This window comes from Meles meles, chromosome 3 (assembly GCF_922984935.1).
Source record: "Meles meles chromosome 3, mMelMel3.1 paternal haplotype, whole genome shotgun sequence".
Taxonomy (NCBI): domain Eukaryota; kingdom Metazoa; phylum Chordata; class Mammalia; order Carnivora; family Mustelidae; genus Meles; species Meles meles.
Window position 1 is genome coordinate 43,942,266 of NC_060068.1, and position 22,152 is coordinate 43,964,417.

The following is a 22,152-nucleotide window of genomic DNA, read 5'->3' on the forward strand; positions in this document are numbered from 1 at the left end:
GATTGATGACCACCAACTTAAATAATTTAAGTGGAAACAAGATGGAAATACTGATTTTGAGTAAAGATCTAAAGTATTCTGATAGGGGAAAGTCCAAGTCTTGGATTCTTGGGGTTTTGTGGGGGTTTTTGTTTTTTGTTTTTTGTTTTTCCTAACAGATTCAAATGAGACCAGTGTCTGAGGTTAAAGTGTTCAGGCTGACCTCTTGTTGATCCACTGAGAATCCCGGAGGACCCCCTGTAGCTAAATTGTGAAATCCTGTGCATGAGGAGAGAGAAAAGGAGAACGTATCATTTTTTTCCCACAACGCTAATACTCAGAGTATTCTCCTGAGAAAACTGGGGTCGCGGGGGTTGGGAATAAAGCTACGTGTGCCTTGCTCCTGTTGACCCTTCTCAAATTCCGGAACAATAACAGGACAGCTCCCTGGAGACTAAAAAGCATCCCTGGTCAGCCTGAACCTCAGACACAGTCTTGGCTTGGCAGGGCATTTTCCAGAGAGCAGGTTGCCTTAATTAGGGAAGAAGCTGTACCACGTGTATGTTTTTGTTCTCATCCCTCTGACCTCATCTGCTTAGATCACTGATCTGCAAAGCACATTCAGCCCAAGCACCGACGCTCTCAGACTCAGGTTCAACGCCTCTGGGATGAGTTGTCCTACCTGTGCACCACCCCTGCTTCACCCCAGCATCAACCACATGTCCATTTTTCTACACCCTGGATTTAGAAGATCAGTGTGAACACTAGAATATTAAGAGAGAGATGAGCATAGCTGACGGCTAGTTACTCTCACCCAAACTTCTCATTACCACTGCAGTTGTTTCTGGAATTTTGTCCTGCTTTTCTCTGAGTTTTCCCTCTGTCTTTTTGCTACCATTGAACTGTACCCATGCTATAGGGACTATAACTGTCTTAAAAGCACAACATAACTCATGGATGTAAAGAATACAATGTCCTCTCCCCAAGGTATACCTGCCAGAGAAAGCCTCTAACTGATGCTCAAGAATTATCAACAGATGGAAGGATGGGAGAGGGGTCAGCAGGAATGGGTAGAAACTGGAGGAGCAAAACCTTAAAACAATGGCTTTTCTTCTTGTTCTTTTCCCTTTTTCTCTCTGGGTTGGCCCTCCTTTTTGCAATTGCAGTGTGATTGTTTGGATAAGAAAGAACTAAAGTCTTCTCACTAGTAAAGTCTTCTCACTAGTAAGGATAAAGCCAAATGCAGTCACGTGTTTGGGTGGGAGCAGCCATTCTCTTACTTGACCATGTATCCTTGACTTTGGTGATTGAACAAGAATGAGCACTTGACTCAGTCTAGACCCATTGTAATAGCCACATAGGTCTGGATTTGGCACATGACTGAGTCTGAGCCAATGAAATGCTGTCCCCTGGATTTTCAAACTTGAGTGATAGAGAATGCTCTTTTCTTTCTGATCAACAAGCCAGGGGGATGAGCACTCAGATGTGTTATCTGTAGGCAAGATGTTTTTTTCCATCCTCATGGAGAAACTAAACCATGAGAAGGAAACTGACACACAAACAGAGAAAAGGCAGTAAGAATGTGGCCTTGATGGTGTTTGATTACCTGATAACATCTGCTCCTTAGGCAAACTCTAACTTTGCCTTTCCTCTCTTTGGTTAGATGAGCTTATGAATTCTTTTTTAGACTAAGCAAGTTGAAGATGTATTTCTATTACCAAAAACCAAAGAGCCCTAAAACGAAAATGAAGTGATCACAATTACCAGGTTGCTGGTATATCCATGAATGTTAGTTCCAACAGCAACCCAAAGATTGATTGTTATAAAAGTTGTTTTTTCTTAATACAATGCCTCTAAAAAAAATTAATGTCACTGTAGTAACCAAAAGTAGTTGACTCTGATGTTTGCTAATAGTAGTATAATTCGCCTGTTTGCAAACGACTTGTTGCGGTATTGGTAATACTGGCACCACATTTGTCAGGCTCCAAATGTCTGCGTCAGTTCCATAAAGAGAAGTGCAATGAAGATCCAATATTATTTAAATCATTTGCAAAAAAAGGAGTTGTTTCTTATCAGTCTCTATCATTACACTTGTCCTTAGTTCTTGTTATATATATATAAATCTGGCTTGATTTGGTATTTTAGAAATTGGGAACTAGCAATATTCTTTCTTTTTTTTTAAGATTTTATTTATTTGGGGCGCCTGAGTGGCTCAGTGGGTTAGGCCTCTGCCTTCTGCTCAGGTCGTGATCCCGGGGTCCTGGGATCGAGCCCCATATCGGGCTCTTTGCTCGGAGGGGAACCTGCTTCCCCCTCTCTCTCTGCCTGCCTCTCTGCCTGCTTGTGATCTCTGTCAAGTAAATAAATAAAATCTTAAAAAAAAAAGATTTTATTTATTTGAGAGAGAGAGAGAGAAACAGACAGAGATAATGAGAGAAAGCACGAGTGGGGAGGAGAGGGAGAAGCAGGCTCCCCACTGAGCAAGGAGCCCAGTGGGGGACTTGATCCCAGGACCCTGGGATCATGAGCTGACTGAAGGCAGGTGCCCAACCGACTGAGCCACCCAGGTGCCCCGCAATGTCCTCTTTCTAACAGTGGCATACGCACATCCTTCGTCCTTGTATTGATGGTTCACCTTTTGGTTTGTGGCTTTATTTTTCCTCTCCCTCCAGATTTGGTGCCTGTTCCCCTCAGTTAAGCAGCAAATCATTGGCAGCTAATTATAAATATATGCATATATCCTTCCAAGTCATTCATGTCCAACCTTGTTTCTTCCTGCACACTAAGGAGTATTAACATTTACTTGAAATTTACTTAAATTACGCTATTACATTTTACAAAATTATTTCGGTTACACAAGATGAATGAACCATGAAGAAAATGAATGATTTACCCTGAGTGTTATAAACAGCTAATATCTGGGAGAGGAGAGATTTTAGTAAGGAGTACATAAAGCATTCAAGTTATCTGACAAATAGGAAAGATCTGTATTTCCTTCTAAACTAGCACATGGTTAGAGACTAAAATGATTGTTTCCAGTGAAAGGGTCCCATTTAACCACTAGGTTTTTAGAACGCAGAGCAAGTAGTAAGTTAGTGGGTTTTAGGCGTTTCTGTGTCCCACAGCCCAAATACTACCACTATCATATATTTGTTTTAATTAATTTATAAATGATTTCATTTTTATGAACTGATAATTACTTAGTATGCCATATCCCAAGATCTTCCAAGATAAATGGTTTAACAGAATAATGAGTGTCATTTAAAAAAAAAGAGATTTTTGTAGCAAAACAAGTTTGAAAGCACTGGATAACACAGATGAGGTGGTTCAGGGGTTCTGAGATTCTTTAACACGGGAATATGTATTGGGAATCTCCATCATAGAGATAAGGTCTCCCATACCAATTTTTCTATGGGATTCTTTCTGGTAGCATATCTTGTGAAACAGGAATTCCTGTATACATGATTTAAGTGAGTATTCAGACTCTGTGCTAATCCTCTACTAATATCTTTGGCAAGGATTAGAAATCTTAATAAATGATAGACCCCCTGGGTGGCTCGGTTGCTAGTTGGTGTCTACCTTTGGCTCAGGTCATGATCTCAAGTCCTGGGATCGAGCCCCGCATCGTGCTCCCTGCTCAATGGGGAGCCTGCTTCTCCCTCTCCTGCTGCTTCCCTTGCTTGTGCTCGCTCTCTTGATATTCTCCCTCTGTGTTTCAAATAAATAAATAAATAAAATCTTTAAATAAGTAAGTATTTTCTCTGGTAGTCAAATTTTCTAACAGAAGGAAAGACCCTCCATACCCTGTCTTTGGTTCATGGGCTTTTGGTTCAATGAACAGTGCTTGAAACTCTGACCACTGATGAGACAAAAGAAATCATCTTTTCATTAGTAAGGGAAGTATGTTTGGGCACTTGGCCTTGAGCCAGCCAGGGAAGCACGAAATCGGTACTGTCACAGGTACTGCACAACTCAGATGGGCAGAATTCCAGTGACAACCCTTACATCCATTTTACCTGCAAGAGCTTGTTAAAATTAAATGGTTTTTGTGAGGTAATTTTGCAAATTGTTCCCCCAAAGCACTTGCCCACAGTATGGGGCCTGTTTGCCCTTCCAGGTTACCAGCTTCCAGGCTAATCTGGTACACATTTAATTAAGGATTACTGTGATAGCAATGGTTCTCTTTTTTTTTTTTTCCCTAAGGTTTTATTTATTTATTTGACAGACAGAGATCCCAAGTAGGCAGAGAGGCAGGCAGAGAGAGAGAGGGAGAAGCAGGTTCCCTGCCGAGCAGAGAGCCCAATGCTGGGCTCGATTCCAGGACCCTGAGACCATGACCTGAGCCGAAGGCAGAGGCTCAACACTGAGCCATCCAGGCGCCCCAGCATTGGTTCTCTTTTTTAAATAACTGGTAGCTTGAGTTGTATAAGTCTGCTGAGTATTTAGGCTCAGGTATATTTCTTATAAACTCTGCTCAGTGTGGTTCTTTTCTTACTGCCTGCTCTCCATCCCTAGATGTTGTTGGTAATGGTGACAGGTTAGGATCCATTCATATATGAGTTTCTTTTTAAAACATCCACTAGAGTGGTGTCTGGGTGGCTCAGTCAGTTATGCATCCAACTCTCCTGATGTCAGCCCAGGTCATGGTCTCAGGGTTGTGAGATTGAGCCCCACATCTGGCTCAACACCTTAAGGTTCTCTGTCTCCCTCTTTACCTTCCCCTCCCTCTCTTAAGGAAAAAAAGAAGAAAGAAACATCAGCTAGATTCTTACCCATCAAAAACAAGTTTCGAGTTATGTGAGCTCGTTAAACAATTTATTGATACAAAAAGCAGTTAAGCAAAACGACCAACCATAGACGTGGTTTTAAGAGTTTAACCTAAAATGAAAGTCCTATCACTTATTTATACTTAACAACAAATGACCACTACAGACACTTGAAATCATTTATTCAAGGCATTTTTACATATCTTGCAATCCATACTATAAGCATATAATAAAAGAATGTGAGCGTGTAAAGAAGAATATAAAGCCAGTGTCTGGGCATTTAAAATAAGAGCTCTTCAAAGAAGTTACATATGTTTTACAAATAGGTTACCTGAAATTTTTGGAAGAAAGTAAAACTTCATTAAAAACATCACAATACCAGATCACATGTCATTAGTTTGTAGCAAGCAGTTATGTATTACTTCAAAGTTTATAACCTGTGAGCTAAGACTTAATACATTTTACATTCAAGTTGAAATATCTCAGCACCATTTTGGTTTGAAGGATAAACGAAATGCTTTAAGTGTTCAAAAGTGGCCCAGGACTTTGGGTAGTTGGGAATGAAATTGAGCTATTGATTGAATATGTTGATTGTGAATATGAATTCTAAACATAAAAAGTATAGAAAAGGGGTCATTTTTACTTATCAGTGACTATACGGTTAATATCAAAACAAGTTATGTTTAAACAAAATATTGTCTATATTTTCAGAAAGTTTGCTGAAGATGAATTCTCATCTGCCACAATCATTTTAGTGCACTGCATTTGTTCCATAATCTGAATATTGGGGATGTTTGTAAGTGTGAATTTCCTACGAGATTTCAGAGAGAGAAAAAAATTGTTCATTATTACGAATAATACCTAGTGAATAATTAGATGAGAGATTGTGAAAAAAATTACTATGTAAAAATAGATTTCCTGGAAATGGGTAATGAATTCTTGGGATACATGTGGATTCGCATGTTATAGTACTATTGCGAGACTGAATCCTAGCCTCAGAGACATCTTTAATCCAGACTACAGTCTGAATAGTTATGAAACTGCTAAAATGGCATACGTAAGGAGTCAATAAATTATTTTCCTATTTAGCCCATTTTTTCAGAGTCTTTGTTAGTCTAAAAGCCAGTCCCTTTTCAGTACTCAACATTCTTAGGTTTACTTCTACTTCCTATTATAAAAATATCTTATGTGGAATTTGGTAAGACTGGATTAGGGTTTTTATTTAAATTTTATTAATGGATGACTTTTACCAGCTAATCATTATATGCGAGTTTTTATGGCTATTCAGAGGAGAGATCCCTTGAGCTTCAAAAATATCGAGTGTTAAATCAATACCTCTGAGTTCTTTGGGGGTGTTTAGGGGTTGTGGAAGGAAGGAATATTTACATAAGGAATAAGAAAGAATCTTTAGCCTCCTCGTTGAATTTTTTTTTTTCAAAAGCAACCAAATAGTAGGTGTTATATTTAAGAGGCAGACATTTCAAGGATTGAAAACATAGTTTTAATTATTAGTAACACATACATGCATATAACTATTTATTTTAACTTATTTTTTAAAATAAAATATGGTCATGAAAAACAATAGTGCTAAAAATAGAAAATTTTTAGACATGTACTTATAATTCTTAAAAATGAAATAAGGTGAACCTAAAGGGTAAGAATGACATTTTTTAATACTTATTGAGGTTAGGAAACGGGGTGTTTTTGTGTGTGTGTTTGTTTGTTTGTTTGTTTGTTTGCTTTTAATATCCCAAGGCCTACCATGTAAGTGCCTGACATGTATCAGGCCCTCAAATGTTGATGGGTGGACAGACAGATGGAAGGCTCAGTGAATGATAGCAAATGTCTTCTCATATACGTCCCAAGGCCATAATAGAGTTTTTTACAAGGGTAAGAATCTCAATGAAATGATAGGCCTTAATATGTAGATGCCAGTCTGGCTCAGTATTAATACTGACAGTAGTTTTGTTTTTGTTTTTTTTTAAGCAAGTATATTAAAATATCTCTATGAGGAAAGAGTATGACTTGAAAGGATCATTCTATAGTCTTAAAACTAAATAAGCAACTTAAGGCGAAGAGGTACATCAAAGAAGTTACTCCATAGCTCAGATACTAGCTCAATGAAACTTCTGGGTCTCTATCAAGTTGCATCCTCCATTGGTAAGGATGTGCCCCAGCAGATGAGGTTGGCTTCCACCCCTGGACGACTGTCCGTCTCTAGCCCCCCTTGCTGCACTAGGCACTAGTGAGTGCAAAACGACTCCTAGTAGTTGGTGTTGACTTCACAACTCTATAATGTATGATACAGGCTTACCAACTCAATTTTAAATTCCACCAAACTAGAAATCTCTCGCTTGAGATTTTTATACTGGGTAATGTAGGAAGACTTCTGCCTAAGCACCACCAACTTAAAAGTGTCCTTTGATTTCTCTCTGCCCTTTTTGGAACTAGGAAAAAAAAAAAGCAATTTTCCAAATTTCGTTGTGGCACATGGTTTCACAGTTTTAAAATAAAATCACAGCTGTCTCATTATGCAGCATAGTTGTTTGTTTTACAGAAAGTTATTTTTCCCCCTTATTCACCAACATCTCAACTGTGTAATGTTACATGCTTTACTAGTTTGGTTCATACTTCAGACAACACGGAAAAAATGCATATATATTACTGAGTCCTGGATGACCTGATAATATTCCTATATCCAGATATTATGTTATGTATTCTGGATTACTCAAATATTTTTTAGCATTCTTCATTTTAAAACGGAACATTAAAAAAAATGTAGACAAGTTGAAAATCCTAAGGTATTTTTCATTAATGTTTTAAAGTATTTGAGAGACAGTTGTGGTTTGGGGAGCTTGTTTGTATGATTTTTATGTCAACCAGGAAAATTTTTCAGTTAACTGTTATACATACTTAAGCGCATACGTAGTTTCTCTAAATATATTGCATCTATCATCAGAATGACTTCCCATAGACAAAATTGTCCTCCATACACCAGTCCCCAGAATGGTGATTTTAAGAATGCCGCTTAAAAGGTCTCTGCCCATAGGAAAATTAAAGAATTGAGACAGCATCAACAAACGTCAGACAGGAGTTGGGCAGCTCAGTTTCTTAATTTGTTCCGAAACAAAAGCTGACTTAAGTCAGAATGAAATTGTAGGTTAAACAGAAAGACAGGAGTTTACTAACTTTAAAATGTAAACATAAAATTTTATATAGGGATGTAACTATCTGAGTACATATATTGAGATTTCTCTGCTATATAGTAATATTTCTTGACACCAATGGCAATGTTTGTTCCTTCCTCAGCACCAAATGTGTCTGTACCTACTTGAATAGTAGGAGCCTCCTTTCTAAATTAATCTATGCGAAGACAAATACAAGCAGTTATTGTTAGGGTTCACTGAAGTTAAGAAAATTCTCAGTTAATGGTCCTTTTGGCTCATTGGCTAAAATATTATTTTCCCTTTTACACCATAATTTCCAAAGGAGCATAAGAAATTTGGATTTCCGTCAAAGAGCCAAAGTGTGCATCTACAGAATGGAAACACTGTTCATTCGCAAAGTAATATGAATAATATTAACAATTTCCCAAGTAATGCCAATTTAAATGTTCAAAATCCAGTTATGCGCTTTGTTATAAAATCGTCCAAACAAAAATTCCTCTGTTGTTTTCTGTTCTTTCAAAATATATAAATCCTACTGAAGTGAATCTATTTTTTTCCCACTTCAGAACACCAGGCACTGATTGATCCATTGGGAGTTTTGGCTTGCTTTCTAATACCTAGATTAAGAAAACAAAATAAGACAAATTAATAACTTGATAACATTATGAATGAGTACAGTAGACAAGTTTAACGTGGACCCTTTACAAAAAAATCTGTAGTAGTTTCCCTCCACCTATGCAGTAGTCACGCTGCGAAATTACCCACTTACACATTATCTGAACAATGATTTGAAGGAAGTGACTCTGTTAGCTGCAGAAAGTGGATGATACCTACAGACTTAATGTTTAGAGTTAAACGAAACAGCCCCTGAAGTAATCAAGGGTAAAGCAGGGCTTAGAGGAACAGCAGCCCCCGTCCAGAGGAGTTTACTCCGTGGAGCATGTTTACTACATGGTGTGGGGCGTATCCATCTAGAAGCAGGTCCCTGGCCTCTGTGTCATCTCGAGTTACTCCTTTGCCAGGTTGGTTTTGGATCTAGACGGATGCCTTAATAGGCAGAGGCTGAGTCAAAGCCAGCCAATCCAATATGGTTTTTATACTGTGATCCTAGATCCCCATGTAAAAAAACTAAGCACTCCAAAACATAAACCAGCGATTTCCAAATATTAAGTTTTGTTTGAGGAGAACTTAAATCATAGGGTCATAAAACTGAACTGGGCCACAGTCCCTCAGTTCATACATTTTGTTGACAATGAGGAAAAAGAGGGAGACAGCTGGGGCTCTGCGTGGTTAAGCATCCAGCTCTTGCTTTCCGCTCGGGTCATGATCTCAGGGTCCTGAAATCCCTCCCTGCACTGGGTTCTTTTTTTTTTTTTCTTTTTAAGATTTTATTTATTTATTTGACAGAGATAGCGAGAGAGGGAACACAGGCAGGGGGAGTGCAAGAAGGAGAAGCAGGCTTCCTGCTAAGCGGGGACCCTGGGATCATGACCTGAGCCAGAGGCAGAGGCTTAATGACGGAGCCACCCAGGCGCCCCCCTGCACTGGGTTCTATGCTTAGTGTGGAGCTGGCTTGACATTCTCTGGATCCCTCTGCTCCTCCCCCAGCGCACATGCACGCGCACCGGGCACTCACTTGTGCTCACTCACACACACTCTCTCTCTCTCAAATAAATAAATCTTAAAAAAAAAAAAAAAAGAGGCAGAGTGGATCTATCAAAGGTATTCCCTGAACTCCTGGATAGTTTTTACACACCAGTGGAATGTTCTCCAGTATGTGATTAGCATGAAAACATTAAGCGAACTGAAGTATGGTAGATCTTGAAGGCTTAAAAAGGTACAGTAACATCACCAAGGGAATCATATGCTGGCTGCTCTCAGAGCCACCAGACTTTACGCAAGCTGCACTCCTTGCTCCAGGAACTTCAAAGACTCCCCATGGCCTTCAGGATGAAGTTCCGACTTCCTAGCCTGCTCTTCAATGCTCCCTTTTGATCAGGTCCCAACCTACTCTTCCATCCTTTTCACCCAAATCTTAACTCTTTAGCCACACTAGAAGTTTTGGTTTTCCAAATATGCCTTGCAGTTTCTCCCTGCCGGTGGTGCTGACTCCTCCTGGCATTCCCTTCCTGAACTGTTCCCCCCACCAACCCCCCTGCAGTCCTCCTCAGCCTTCAAGGCCCAGCTCACATGCTGTCCTAGAGCCACTCCTGAATGTCAGCCAGAGGAGATGTCTCCTTCCTCTGAATGCTGATCCCTAGCAAGGGAGACCAGAAGTGAGGGTCAGAATAAAGGAGGCAGGCACAATTCTCCTGAAGGCGAGGGTTCCCCTCTCAAGGTCTCTGCACATCTCTCATTATTTTTCCCACCTCATAGAGTGGTTCTTGTTATTTGATTACAAATCACTATGGGTCCTTTCATTCCCATATTTCCATCCGATCCATATTGCTTATTAAAATGTTACCTCAGCCACTCTTGCAGTATAGTTACAGTCAGTAATCACTGGTTTCAAAACAAAACGAAACAAAAAGAACAACTCTGTGCTGCAGCAATGTAACCATTTTTATTTGTTCTAAATACCTGGTGATATCCAATTCAGTAGATTCTATTCATGAACATTCTGTGCCCCAAGAGTCACATGTCCAGACTTGTTCTCAGTGTACGGTCAGCCGTTGGACCGGGGGTCACCTGGAGGTCCTTCTGTTTCCCCTGCATTTTATTTACCAATCATGGAATTTTCATAGTGTCTCTCTACTACAGTTTTATGTGTATTTCTCTCAGCCTCTCAGTTCCTCATCCTAAGTTCCCTGAAGGAGAGGGTCATTTGTCTACTGTTTGAGTGTTGAATAAGAGACTACACAGTGGCAGGCCTAAACCCAGGGTTATAGTGATAGACAAGAGTCTAGGTGTAATACAGCTACAAGGGACAGGAAGGGGTCAGAAATCATATTTATCTTTGCCTTACTCTCTAATACCTCGTGTAGGACCTCAATAAATACATAGCGCGAAAGTGAGAATGCCAATGAATAAAGAGAATGAGTGAATAAGGAATCCTAAAAATTAAGAGAAATTAATTAATCCATGTATTTGACATTATTTTCGTTTATTTTAGCTTCAATGACACTGACGTGCTGAGGATTTGCATTTCTACTTTGATCAGCTCCACACAATAGGGGCCATAAACCCAGCCAGGTTTTCTGCATGGTGTGCACGTTCAGAAGGATATATGTGATCATATTTTTCCGGTGCCGTCCCTTTGCCGTCATAGGCTGCGTCTATCCCTAAAGCTGTGATAATACTTGCCGAGCACAGGCTCAGCTCCTTTATGGAAGAAGGAAAGGGCTCCCTCCAAGGTGAATGCAGCCCAAGCCACAGTGCATGGCCACGTCCGTGGAAAAGGGACTGCTCTATGGAAGCCTCACACTCCCCCAGCCAGGAGCCCAGGGGTGGGGAAGAACCTGCACAACCAGGCTGAGGTGAGTTGGGGCAGCCCCACAAACTGCAGATTGACGTGTGGCCAACCAGTGTCCTGGGTTGTGTTTGCAGGAGAAATGTGTATGAAGTATAAGTTGCTGGTGTAGCTCTGTGCCAAGTCTCCACGTGACCCCAGAGGCACTGGTGCCCCTCCCATGTTGATGCATATTCAGTGTCGTTCTAAAGGCGTTTTCATGGTTGGGCTCAGTCACCAGTGGCACAGGTGGTTAGGCTCGCTAATCCCGCAACACTAGAGCAGGCAGGGCTTCAAGGATGGAGGAGCACAGAGACAAGCCAGTCAAGCTACCTAACTTTGCTCCATTACTTTCATCCCAGCATCACCCCCGTTAATATTCACATGCTGGGATTCCCTCCAAGATTTCGTTCATAGAAGGGTCTCAGGGCTAAGCAAATGGTGCAGGGACCTCCACACTCCCCTCCTTTGTATAGGGTATTTTTCTAGTACTTGTGGTTTTAGAACTCGAATTTGTAAAATCTTGGTTCCTACGGAACAGGCGGTCTGACCTCTTCAGTAGAGTACTTTAAGGCAGTGATTTTCAAAAGGCACTTTAAAGAACTCTAGGAATGTCTTCAGAGCTACTTCATGGATGCTGTCAGAGAGACAGGAAATCCAACTGTTTGGGATCCCACAAGGTCATCCACACTGCATATCGCATGTTTTACATATTCAGCCACCGCACGGGCTTTTTGGGGTAAACAGTGTGTTCTGTGTGTATGTCTTGTCTTAGAAGCTAAGCTTTAGATTGATAAAAACCTGAGTACATCTCCCCACCCCCTTTTCTAGCATCAGCAAAGAAAGATCGGCTCTAATTATGTGAGAGCACAGACCATTTTACAAGAAGTTGCAGTAATAGTAGAAACAGACACAGGTAGGGGTTCCTGGGCGGCTCAGGCAGTTAAGCGTCTGCCCCCATCAGGTCATGATCTCAGGGTCCTGGGCTCAAATCCTGAGTCAGGTTCCCTGCTCAGTCAGGAGTCTGCTTCTCCCTCTCCTTCTGCCCCCTCCTGCTTCTGCTCTCTCTCTTGCTCTCAAATAAATAAAAATAAAAATATTAACTTAAAAAAAAAAAAGAGGGGGCGCCTGGGTGGCTCAGTTGGTTTAACAGCTGCCTTCAGCTCAGGTCATGATCCCGGAGTCCCAGGATTGAGTCCCACATCTGGCTCCCAGCTCCACAGGGAGTCTGCTTCTCCCTCTGACCCTCTCCTCTCTCATGCTCTCTCTCACTGTCTCTCTCTCAAATAAATAAATAAAATCTTAAAAAAAAAAGAAAGAAAAAATAAAAGAAACAGACATATGTATAATGCCTGTCAGTGAACTAAAACCCGTTGAGAAGAGAATGACTAAGCTAGGAGAATAGGACTCACGGTGAAATTGTGCAGCCCGAGGCATATGCGTGGTGTCCCGTGTAGCGGATTTCACAGCGCACGACGTTGTTGGAATAGTCCGATTCAGGCACCAGGTAGCTGGGGTTCACACTGACCTAGGCAAGGTAAACATCATCCACATTTCAGATTTCATCAGCAGTGTTTGCTGGTTAATTTCTTCCCATTTCCACAGGGCTAGAACAAGGAAATGCTTCAACTAGATGAAGCAGGGAGGGGATTTTAAATGTAAGGGAAGTGGTGAAATTCTGGAGAAGTGATAGAAGGAGGTTCTATATTCTCCCCTCAAGTTCCTTAAAATACCTTTTTCCTACAGGTAGGTTGGTTTAGAAATATTTCTAGGGAGACATAGAATTGCTTGCAGGATCGTGATTATTTAACAGTGAATTCAGAAGGGGGAGCCCATTGTGTTGCAGTCAAAATAAATGAAAGGTTTCTATTTTCAAAGGTCTCTACCTTTAAAATGTAGTTTCCAGGTTTTACATCCGTAATATCAATCCACTGGCAGTCTATGTCTGCATTATAGGTATCATAGCAGCCAGGACTCAACCCCTAAAACAAATAAAGTGTGAAAATGTAAAAAGGTGGCATATGGTTAGAATGTACTAAAGAATGTGATTATCCTTTGTAAATTAAACTTTAAGTTAGTACTTACAAGAGTCTGACATAAAACTATACTTATATTGCATCTCCTTTGAGAAGTATACATTACTCAGTCTTATAGCACCTCCAGCTAAAAAAATACAGGACTAATGTAAGCAGTAGTACATCTAGCTTCTTAAAAGTGTCATCAATCACCAGTGATAAATACAATCTTAAGGGACAGAGTAGGCCTCCATCAAAATTCTAGAATATCACCAGTTTGGGAATAAAGGCCCTGTAATAATCTACCTGGCTCTCATGACCTCAGTATGACCCTCCCCACTTTCTCTTGGAAATCACCTTCCTTTACTCTGAATGCCCCGATTTTATAGTGTTTGTTCCCTAATGCTCTGTATTATAATGCTACCATCTAAGAATCTCTCCTGCTAGAGATTAGAAACTCCCTGCGGGTAGCGTCTTTGTTGCATTTTTGAGTAGCTAACATTGATAAAGTACGCAGCATGTGACAGGAGCGGTTTTAAACATGTTACATCTATAAATTCAGTTTTCACAAGTACATGAGATCGGTGCTATTCTTATCCCCATTTTGCAGGTGAGGAAAATGAGTCACCTTGAGGTCAATCAGGTCACTCAAGGATACTATAGCTAGTAAGTGGCTGAGCTGGCTTTCCGTTTAGATGTTCAGGGCCCAGGGTCCCCGGGTCCCCGCCACACTATTTTCTCTCTCACATTGCCACTGAAATGCGTTATTGAATTAAAGGGATGAATGTATGCCTCAGAAAATGAATACCACCACATCACTCCATTTGCTAAGAGATTCCCTTCAGTAAGGAAATGAGTGCCTTCTACAGGCGGGTAGGAGAAAAATTCCAGTAAGATAGAGTCCTTGCTCTCCAGAAAGTTACAGTCTGGAGAAATGTGCTCAAATTGGAGTCCGTAAGTATCTTCTTGATTCCATTAGTTCTTCTTGAGAAGTTTGAATTGTTTTATTTCCATTCGAATACTAATCTAAAGTAAATTTAAAAGCATATTCTAGAATCATTTTAAGTCATTACTGCCATTTCATTTTGGCTCCCAAAATTTCTTTGGTGCTTAAGATCACTTCGGTCGCCAAAGAGATGGCAAAATCCTCTGAGCATATTCTAGTGATGCTGGTGTGGCTCTCGCTGGATTGGGGAAGAGTGGCACAGCCCTGTGCTCTCACACAACATGCAACAGCACAGACAGGCCAACCTCAAAAGTACCCGTGCCTCAATGGGGAGAACCATATGAAGATTTTGCAGTTTCTGGGCCCAGCACATTAATTCTGATTCTGGCATATATTAGATACTCAGTAAGTGTTAGCTATTTCAAGTGTTGCTACTTGTGGCTAACAACAAGTCCTACGGCCTCCCATGGCTTTGTTACATCTCCATTCATTGGATGAGCTGTGTTCGTATTTAAGACTTTAAACAATGCCACAATGCGGAGCTTACCTTCAAGTGAACAAAAGAGCTTTAAAGAGTGCTGAAATTGGTACTCCAGCTGGCAGGATTTAAGTTAAGTTTTAACTTTGATTATCTGAACTAGCGCACAAGTAATGGGAATTTTTAAGGCTGTTGAAAAATCAGGCATGTCCTGTATTCAAGGTCAGTCTTTATTTTTTCTTTAAAGATTTTTATTTATTTATTTGACAGACAGAGATCAGAAGCAGGCAGAGAGACAGGCAGAGAGAGAAAGGGGGAAGCAGGCTCCCTGCTGAGCAGAGAACCCAATGCGGGACTTGATCCCAGGACCCTGAGATCATGACCTGAGCCGAAGGCAGAGGCCTTAACCCACTGAGCCATCCAGGTGCCCCAAGGTTAAACTTTAAAAACAGATGAAATGTAGAGCCTTGGGGCACCTGGTTGGCTCAGACAGTTAAGCTCTGCCTTTGGCTCAGGTCATGATCTCAGGGTGGTTGGATGGAGTCCTGCATCAGGCTCCCTGCTCAGTGGGGAACCTGCTTCTCCCTCAGCCCACCTGCCACTCATGTCTCTCAAATAAATAAAATCTTAAAAAAAAAAAAAAAAAGAAAGAAAGAAAAGAAATGTAGAGCCTTAGCCAATGCCATCTAAATTAGCTGTTTAGTTTTAGCAAAAGAGAACCCGATGTTTACATTAAATTAGTGAGGTTAATGTAACTGTTTCTAGTTTCACATATGTTGAAAATGTAAATTTGTTAGCTCAGAACTTAAGAGTTTTATGGAAGTATAGATATTAAGGAAGTTTTATCTACTTTTCTGTTTGGATACATTCTAACAATCTTGTAATACAACTATTCTAAGTCAACACTGGGGCTTTGTGAGAGTCCTTTTGCCCCTTTAAATGAAGTCCATGTTCAAGAAACACCAGTCTAGTGAAGAACACAAATACGTCAATCACTTGCAAAGCAAGACCTGGTGAACAGTGGTTAAACGGGACATATGTGGAAGACGATTAATAAGGAAGGAAATGAAATGGGGTCTCCTTAAGGAACTGGAAGACCAGAAGTGCCATAAGTACCTCAAGACATGAAGTTAAATATTTCAACAAAAAGCTGCCCAGAGTGCCTTTGTTTTCTAAGTGGAGAGAATAAACTCCAGGGCCCCTGCCCAGGCGGGCGGCCACTATGGAGATCACTGAGCGGAAAGGGAATCTCTCTGCCCGATGTCCTCTTACAAATGAAGGTTTCTTACGGAAATAATGGCATCGCTTTTAACTGACACACATTTTCCCATTATAAGACATACACACTGCTTAGTTCAGCACTATTTTTAAAAATCCATCCAAAGGACATCTGACATCAATTATACTGTAGGTTTAACTACATATGCGTGGAGAAAGAAATTGGGTCCTTCTGCTCCCATTTGCATGCTTGAAAGAGACCGGTTTTAAAGCGCTTTTTAAGAATCTTAGTTTCTCTCTTTGGCTAACCCCAATCACCATTCTCTCTCTAGCTTAAGATTGGAGGCAAGAATGGTTTTGAAGGTGAGAAAACAGAAGTGTCTTCACCATCATTTACCAAGCCAGTTAAAGAGTACAGAATGAGTGCAGATACTGGAAACCAGTCCAATTTACTCAGGTACTAAACCGCTGCTTTTCACTGTAGAACATAATGATTATGCACATTGACCTTCTATGATGATGAAATTCTTTAAAAATAATTTGAGTTTGGGGTGCCTGGGGGGCTCAGTCACTTAAATGTCCAACTTTTGATTTCAGTTCAGGTCATGATCTCAGGGTTGTGAGATCACGCCTCAACTCGGGCTCCACTCTGGGCTTGGAGCCTGCTTGAGGTTCCCTCTCTCCCTCTTCTTCTGCCCCTCCCCGTCCTTTCTCACCCTTTCTAAAAATAAATACATTAATGATAATAATTTAAATCATCAAGCCACCGGCTTCCTTTTCCCAGTTATTTTCCATCTTGATGAGATGACCCCCTACATCAAACAGTTTATAAAAGACTGGCAGGAGGAAAGAAAAAGAGAAGACCATACTGTTTTCTCAGTGAAGCCTGTAGGTTCCTGAGGGCAGGGAGCCAACCCACCTGTGTATGAGCAGTACATGCAAATCGCCTGTGGTAGCCATAGTCACAGGATGTGTCCTCAAGACAGAAACTTGCTTTGTGGCCTTCAGCCACTCTCCTCTGGGTACTGGCATCAAGGAGGTCATAGTGGCTGAATTCATCCATGCTGTGATAGTGTCTGATGTCCCACACAACACAGAGACATAGGTCAGTAACACAGAGAGAAAGTCATGGGGACTTTCGATGACTTCCCCACGGCCTCCCACACTTGTTTTCACATTACAAGTGAGATCCCACTGATCTTCTTAAAACCAGATTCATGCTGGCTTTTTTCCCCCCCAGGACCATCTATCAAACTTGTAAGCCTTTAACTTTGCTTCTAGGAAAAAAGGACTTATTTTGAGTATTTTGTTTTCCTATTCCACCCTGTTTTATCTTTGAATATTAAGTAGAAATAGACACTGAATGATCTGTGTTTAAGTAAAACCTGCCATATGCTCTCTAGTCTGTTTCTTTTGGCTGGCAGTCCTGATGTTTCATTCCAAATAAAAGAAGAGCACATGACTCTTGGGACGTTTCTGTGAGATTTTTAAAAAAATGTAAAACCATTACTAAAATGCAAAGGAAAAGTACTGGTATGTTTTCCCCACATTGTTTATACTAGTATAAACATTTTTTAGTATAAACTTCTATTTAGATACAAAATAATTCTATTTTATCAGAAAATTAGGTGTTCATATCTGCCTTTCTCATTTCATTTAAGGTCCTGACCTGTGTATCTTCTCACATAAGGGAAGAACAAGAAAAAAATTGGCTCCAGTTGCAGAAGGTTTCAGGGCATCCATCAGTATTTCCCGACATTACCGGGATTCCTGGGCATGTTACCAAGGCAAATTATAGAATCACTTTATATAGATATCTTTAAATTTAGGACTGAACAGACAATTACCCTGGGTTGGACACAGGCGTTTTAAAATATAGAGGTAGGTCCTTCTCAGCTCATGGAGTATATCCTCTCTATCTTTCTTTGAGACTGGTGTATGAATCCTTCTGATAAGTACTTGTGGTTTTTATTAAATGCGAAGTAGGGCAGCTGGGTGGCTCAGTCGGTTAAGCATCTGCTTTCAGCTCAGATCATGATCTCAGGGTTCTGGGATCGAGCCTCATGTTGGGCTCCCTTCTCCGCGGAGTCTGTTTCTCCCTCTGCCCCTCCACCCACTGGTTCCTTCAATCTCTCTCTCTCTGTCAAATCAATAATTTTTTTTTTAAAAATGCTAGCTAACTATAGATGATTTTTGTCTATAACAAGCTTTTTTAGAAATCTTACCTGTAGTACATTGGAATAAAATTCTAGTGAAGCCAATTGCTGTATCCTATCAGCGGTTTTAAAAAGCTAGACTTAGAACATTTTAGAAACAGGGTCTGGTAGTTGATGTATTTTCTTAAAAATAGACTCCCTTGATGTTGTCACATTACGCAGAGAAAATTCTAGAAATAAGACTTTGCATTTATACATCAAGAACTATCTGAAAAAGGAAAACACTCAGAAGTACCCAAATTGCCCATCCACTTACTGGTGACAACTGTGCCATTCCCAGGAATATCTCGGTCGGCTTGGTAAGAAATCTGATGTCCCTTGGTTTTTCACTCTTTGGGGGAATCTTAGCAGCACCCTGTGATCATAATCTCTAACATCTGCTCTGTATGCTGAGCTGTGATTTTGAAAAAGAAAGCATTATTACTTTCACAGGAGATTAACTGAAGACAAATTATAAGCAAAACCTTTTCCATTTTTTAATGGCAACTACCTCCTACCTCCAACTAAACTATCAGTTGCAAGAGGCATTCTGCTTATTTTGTTTATTGCTGAATTTCCAGGTCCTAGAACAGCACCTGGCAAGTGGCCAGAGTTCAGTGAATATTTGTTGAATGAGTGAATGAATGACAACTATGGAAATCTGCAATTAAAATGTGAAAAAGCATAATAAACTTGGCATTAAAAATGTACATGTGATAAGTAAATTCTGTATTTATAATAATTTCTTGTTTAACCACATGAATGAGTAGAAAGTATCCCAAATAATAAAAAAAATCCTATGTGCTTATTAAGAACTTTGAATTCAGCAATAGGTTTCTTTTTAAACACTTTCCTAAAATATAAAGTGGGGAAATAATTCTAGAAGTGTACACCCAGATTAGATAAATAATTTTGTAACTTTGCTCTCTTGAAAACAATGGCATGACTGTAAAAATATCCTCGGGAGCGAGTGATGCAAGACTCCAGAATAAAAATGGTAAGTTCAGCTTTTTTCTCTTCCTTCGGCCTGACAGTTATAAAGGGTCAGAGTGGGAGAACTATACAGCTGAACAGATAACCATTACTCTGTCCCTTCTAAAATATTTTGTGTGAATATATATTCACATACTGTTGAGTATTTTCACTTTCCACTTGAAAAAATTTTATGAGACCTATCAAAACATCTTTTGCTCCCTCTGCTGGTTTCCCAGGAGCAAAGTCAGAGAATTCCATCCCCCAAACTGCTATGATTTTATTTTAGGACTGATTGAAAAACAAAGCTCTTGCTTGTGTTCTTATTCCTGCGGAAGTAATACCAAAACAACTAAGTTAAATTGTGGCCTCAAATAAAAGAAGAAAACCTAACCTTTGCTGATGAGGGGTGCCCCACTGGCAAGTTAGCCCTCTGATTTTTTTAAGGGGTCATTAACAGGCTCTTCCATTACAATATTTTTTTCCACCTTATTGTACAGTTCTTTAATAGAAAGTTATGGGAAACCACTGGTTCCAAGGTTTGAGGATCTTGGAAAAGGAGCGTGAGATCCCAATTCTCCAGGATAAGGGTTTGCCCCATCTCCCTGATTTGTGTCACAGTTTGAAAGAAAGAACCCACAGAAATCTTCAGAATGTTAACTCTCCATCCAGGTCCGCATGCACAGGAGACCGCGTTCCACTTCGCAGCCCTTGCCCCACTTCCCAACTCTTGTCTCCGTGGAACAAGAGTGATTAGAACCAGGCGCAGGAGCGGCGCCTGAAGCGAGATGGGGCAGCCAGGCCGCGGAGATCCCAGCCGGTACCTGGCCAAGCAGTTTTCCTCTGCAGCGCATCTCAGGTTGTACATGGACATCTTTTGCACGTACGTGGACGCCTGGATGTAGTACGGGTCTGGCACCAGGTCCGGGAGACCTAAACGTCAGGAGGCGATGGGGAGAGGTGGCTGTGAGACAACCCAGTGCCCCCTCCCCCACCTCCGGGTCCCTCTTTGTCCCTCACTCTTCACCCTTCACCAAACCGGGCTACAGGAAGCAGGAGACCGGGGGACGCCCAGGGCTGCAGAGCAAAGTGGAAAGAAAGCAGGAGGGGCCAGGCGCGCGGTTTGCACCAGATTCCACGGCTGCCTCGGCAGGCGCAGGGGGAGGGATCGGATCAGCGGGGACGAAGGCCTGCCGCGCCCAGGCAGCCACGTTGGGGAGCCACAGAGTTGGGGAAGGGATGCACGGCTGCTTCCTGCGACTTGGGGGTGCTTACCGTACTGGAAGTAGCCGGTGCCGTATCCGGGCCGGTACCTGCTCCCAGGCCGGGGCCTTTCGTACGTGTCATAGTAGTTGTAATAGGGGTTGTCGTCGGAGTACTTGTAGGGGTTGTACGGGTCGTCGCCCACCATGCCGTCTACGCGGCTGGGCGGCTGCAGGTTACTGAGCGCCGGGCGCTCTCCCAGCGCCGTCCGGTTGCCGTCTCGCGAGTCCCCAGCATCGCGGGCCCCGGACGGCGAGTAGCCAGCTTGGAACCAATGGCGGGCGGCGGGTCTGGGTCGGCCGGCGACCCCCGACGTGCCTGCAGCGCGCTCGCGTGCTGCCGCCGTGCGGTTTCGGAGCAGCAGGATTGGCGTGCGCGGCTGCGGGGCTGCGGCGTTGGCAGCGCCCGGGGCGGTGGTGCCCGGGTCCCGTCGGCGCTGCGGCTGGTACTGCGAGCCCAGGCTCAGCAGACTGAACACCTGCCCGTTGTTCTCCCATTGGATCCTCTGGCGCCAGGCGGCCGGAGCCGCCGGCTGCTGGCGAGGGGGCTGCTGCTGGCCAGCGGCCGGCGGCGCGCAGCGCAGGAGCGCGCAGAGCTGCAGGGGCCCGAGCAGGAGCGCGGTCCAAGCGAAGCGCATCGCTGCCTTCTGCCCGATTGTCCCCACTCCGGGAGGACGTAGGTCGGAGAAAAGGAAAACGGGGCCCAAATCACGTGAGGGAGGGAGAAATCTTCAACCAGGGAGGCGGGCGGAGCGCGGGTATCTCAGTCCCTACAAGTAACGCCAAGGGTGGGCTGCAGACCCTCGTCCAGTCAAGGCAGCTGCTGGGACGTGGCACCCGCCTGTCTCCTCTTTCCCAGTCCTTCTGGAAGGCGACGGGGAGCGGCGCGGTGGCCCCGGCGAGCGGGCAGCGTCTGGAGTGAAGGAAGGAGGAGAGATTTTAAACTTTCTGGCACGCTTGCAAAGTTACACAAGCAGTTCTGGCCCGGCAGCCCCTCCGCTATTTGTTCACGTAATGCGATTGGAAACGTGCAAGGCGGACAGCTCCTCGCCTCTGCCCCTCCCTCCCCGTCCTGCCCTCCTCCCCCCAGACACGTTGCACAGGGAGCGTTAAGGGGAAAGAACAAAACGGAACACACATCCTGAGACACACTCGGCTTAATCTGGGGCGAACATGCAGGAATTTCAAAAGACTCAGACAGGCGAAGGCAGCCAGGCCATGGGGCGACGCCAAAATATGCATGAAGAAAAATGCTATTAGGTCACCAGCCCTGGAGAGGCGGGAAGTCGGGAGGTGGGGAGGGTGCTGGGGGCGAGAGTCGAGGAGGGGGGCGGGGAGGGATGCTTGTGACTAAGGTTTATCCATAAGGAGTTAACCAGACAGATTTCCCGATGCATACTCACTCGCTTTTATGGGAAGCGCCCTCAGCAAATAAACCCCAGGATATCAAATTTTGTTTTTGTGTGTGTAGGTAATATGAGAAATGGGTTACAAATTTGTTTCCTACAGTGAATATTTTAATAACCAAAAGTGAAATTTTACAGGGAACAAAGCCATCTAACACTGAAGGGATGGATAAACCTGTCTCTTTTTCAAAATGCCGGCCTGATTTGTACTCTGAGCGGAAGGGGAGAGCTCTCTTTCATCTGCTCAGTATCTACAGGGACATTTCAATAAAGCGGGCTCTACCAAGTCTGCTAGGATCA

At 42.5% G+C, this 22,152-nt stretch overlaps 1 protein-coding gene across 2 annotated transcripts; it reads right to left on the reverse strand.

Moving 5' to 3' along the window:
* Positions 1-6,472: 6,472 nt before the first annotated feature.
* Positions 6,473-21,465, reverse strand: LOX (lysyl oxidase). Of its 2 annotated transcripts, XM_045999813.1 has the most exons (7): positions 20,460-21,463; positions 20,009-20,117; positions 18,490-18,627; positions 16,937-17,093; positions 13,247-13,342; positions 12,773-12,888; positions 6,473-8,529 (listed from the first exon to the last, which is right to left on the reverse strand). In XM_045999813.1, the coding sequence occupies exons 1-7, from the start codon at positions 21,082-21,084 to the stop codon at positions 8,523-8,525; spliced, it is 1,248 nt and encodes a 415-aa protein (XP_045855769.1). In that variant the 5' UTR covers positions 21,085-21,463; the 3' UTR covers positions 6,473-8,522. The 2 variants fall into 2 exon arrangements, with proteins under 2 accessions (XP_045855769.1, XP_045855770.1); XM_045999814.1 differs by lacking the exon at positions 6,473-8,529 and having other exon boundaries at positions 12,769-12,888; positions 20,460-21,465.
* Between the last annotated feature and the right edge of the window lie 687 nt (positions 21,466-22,152).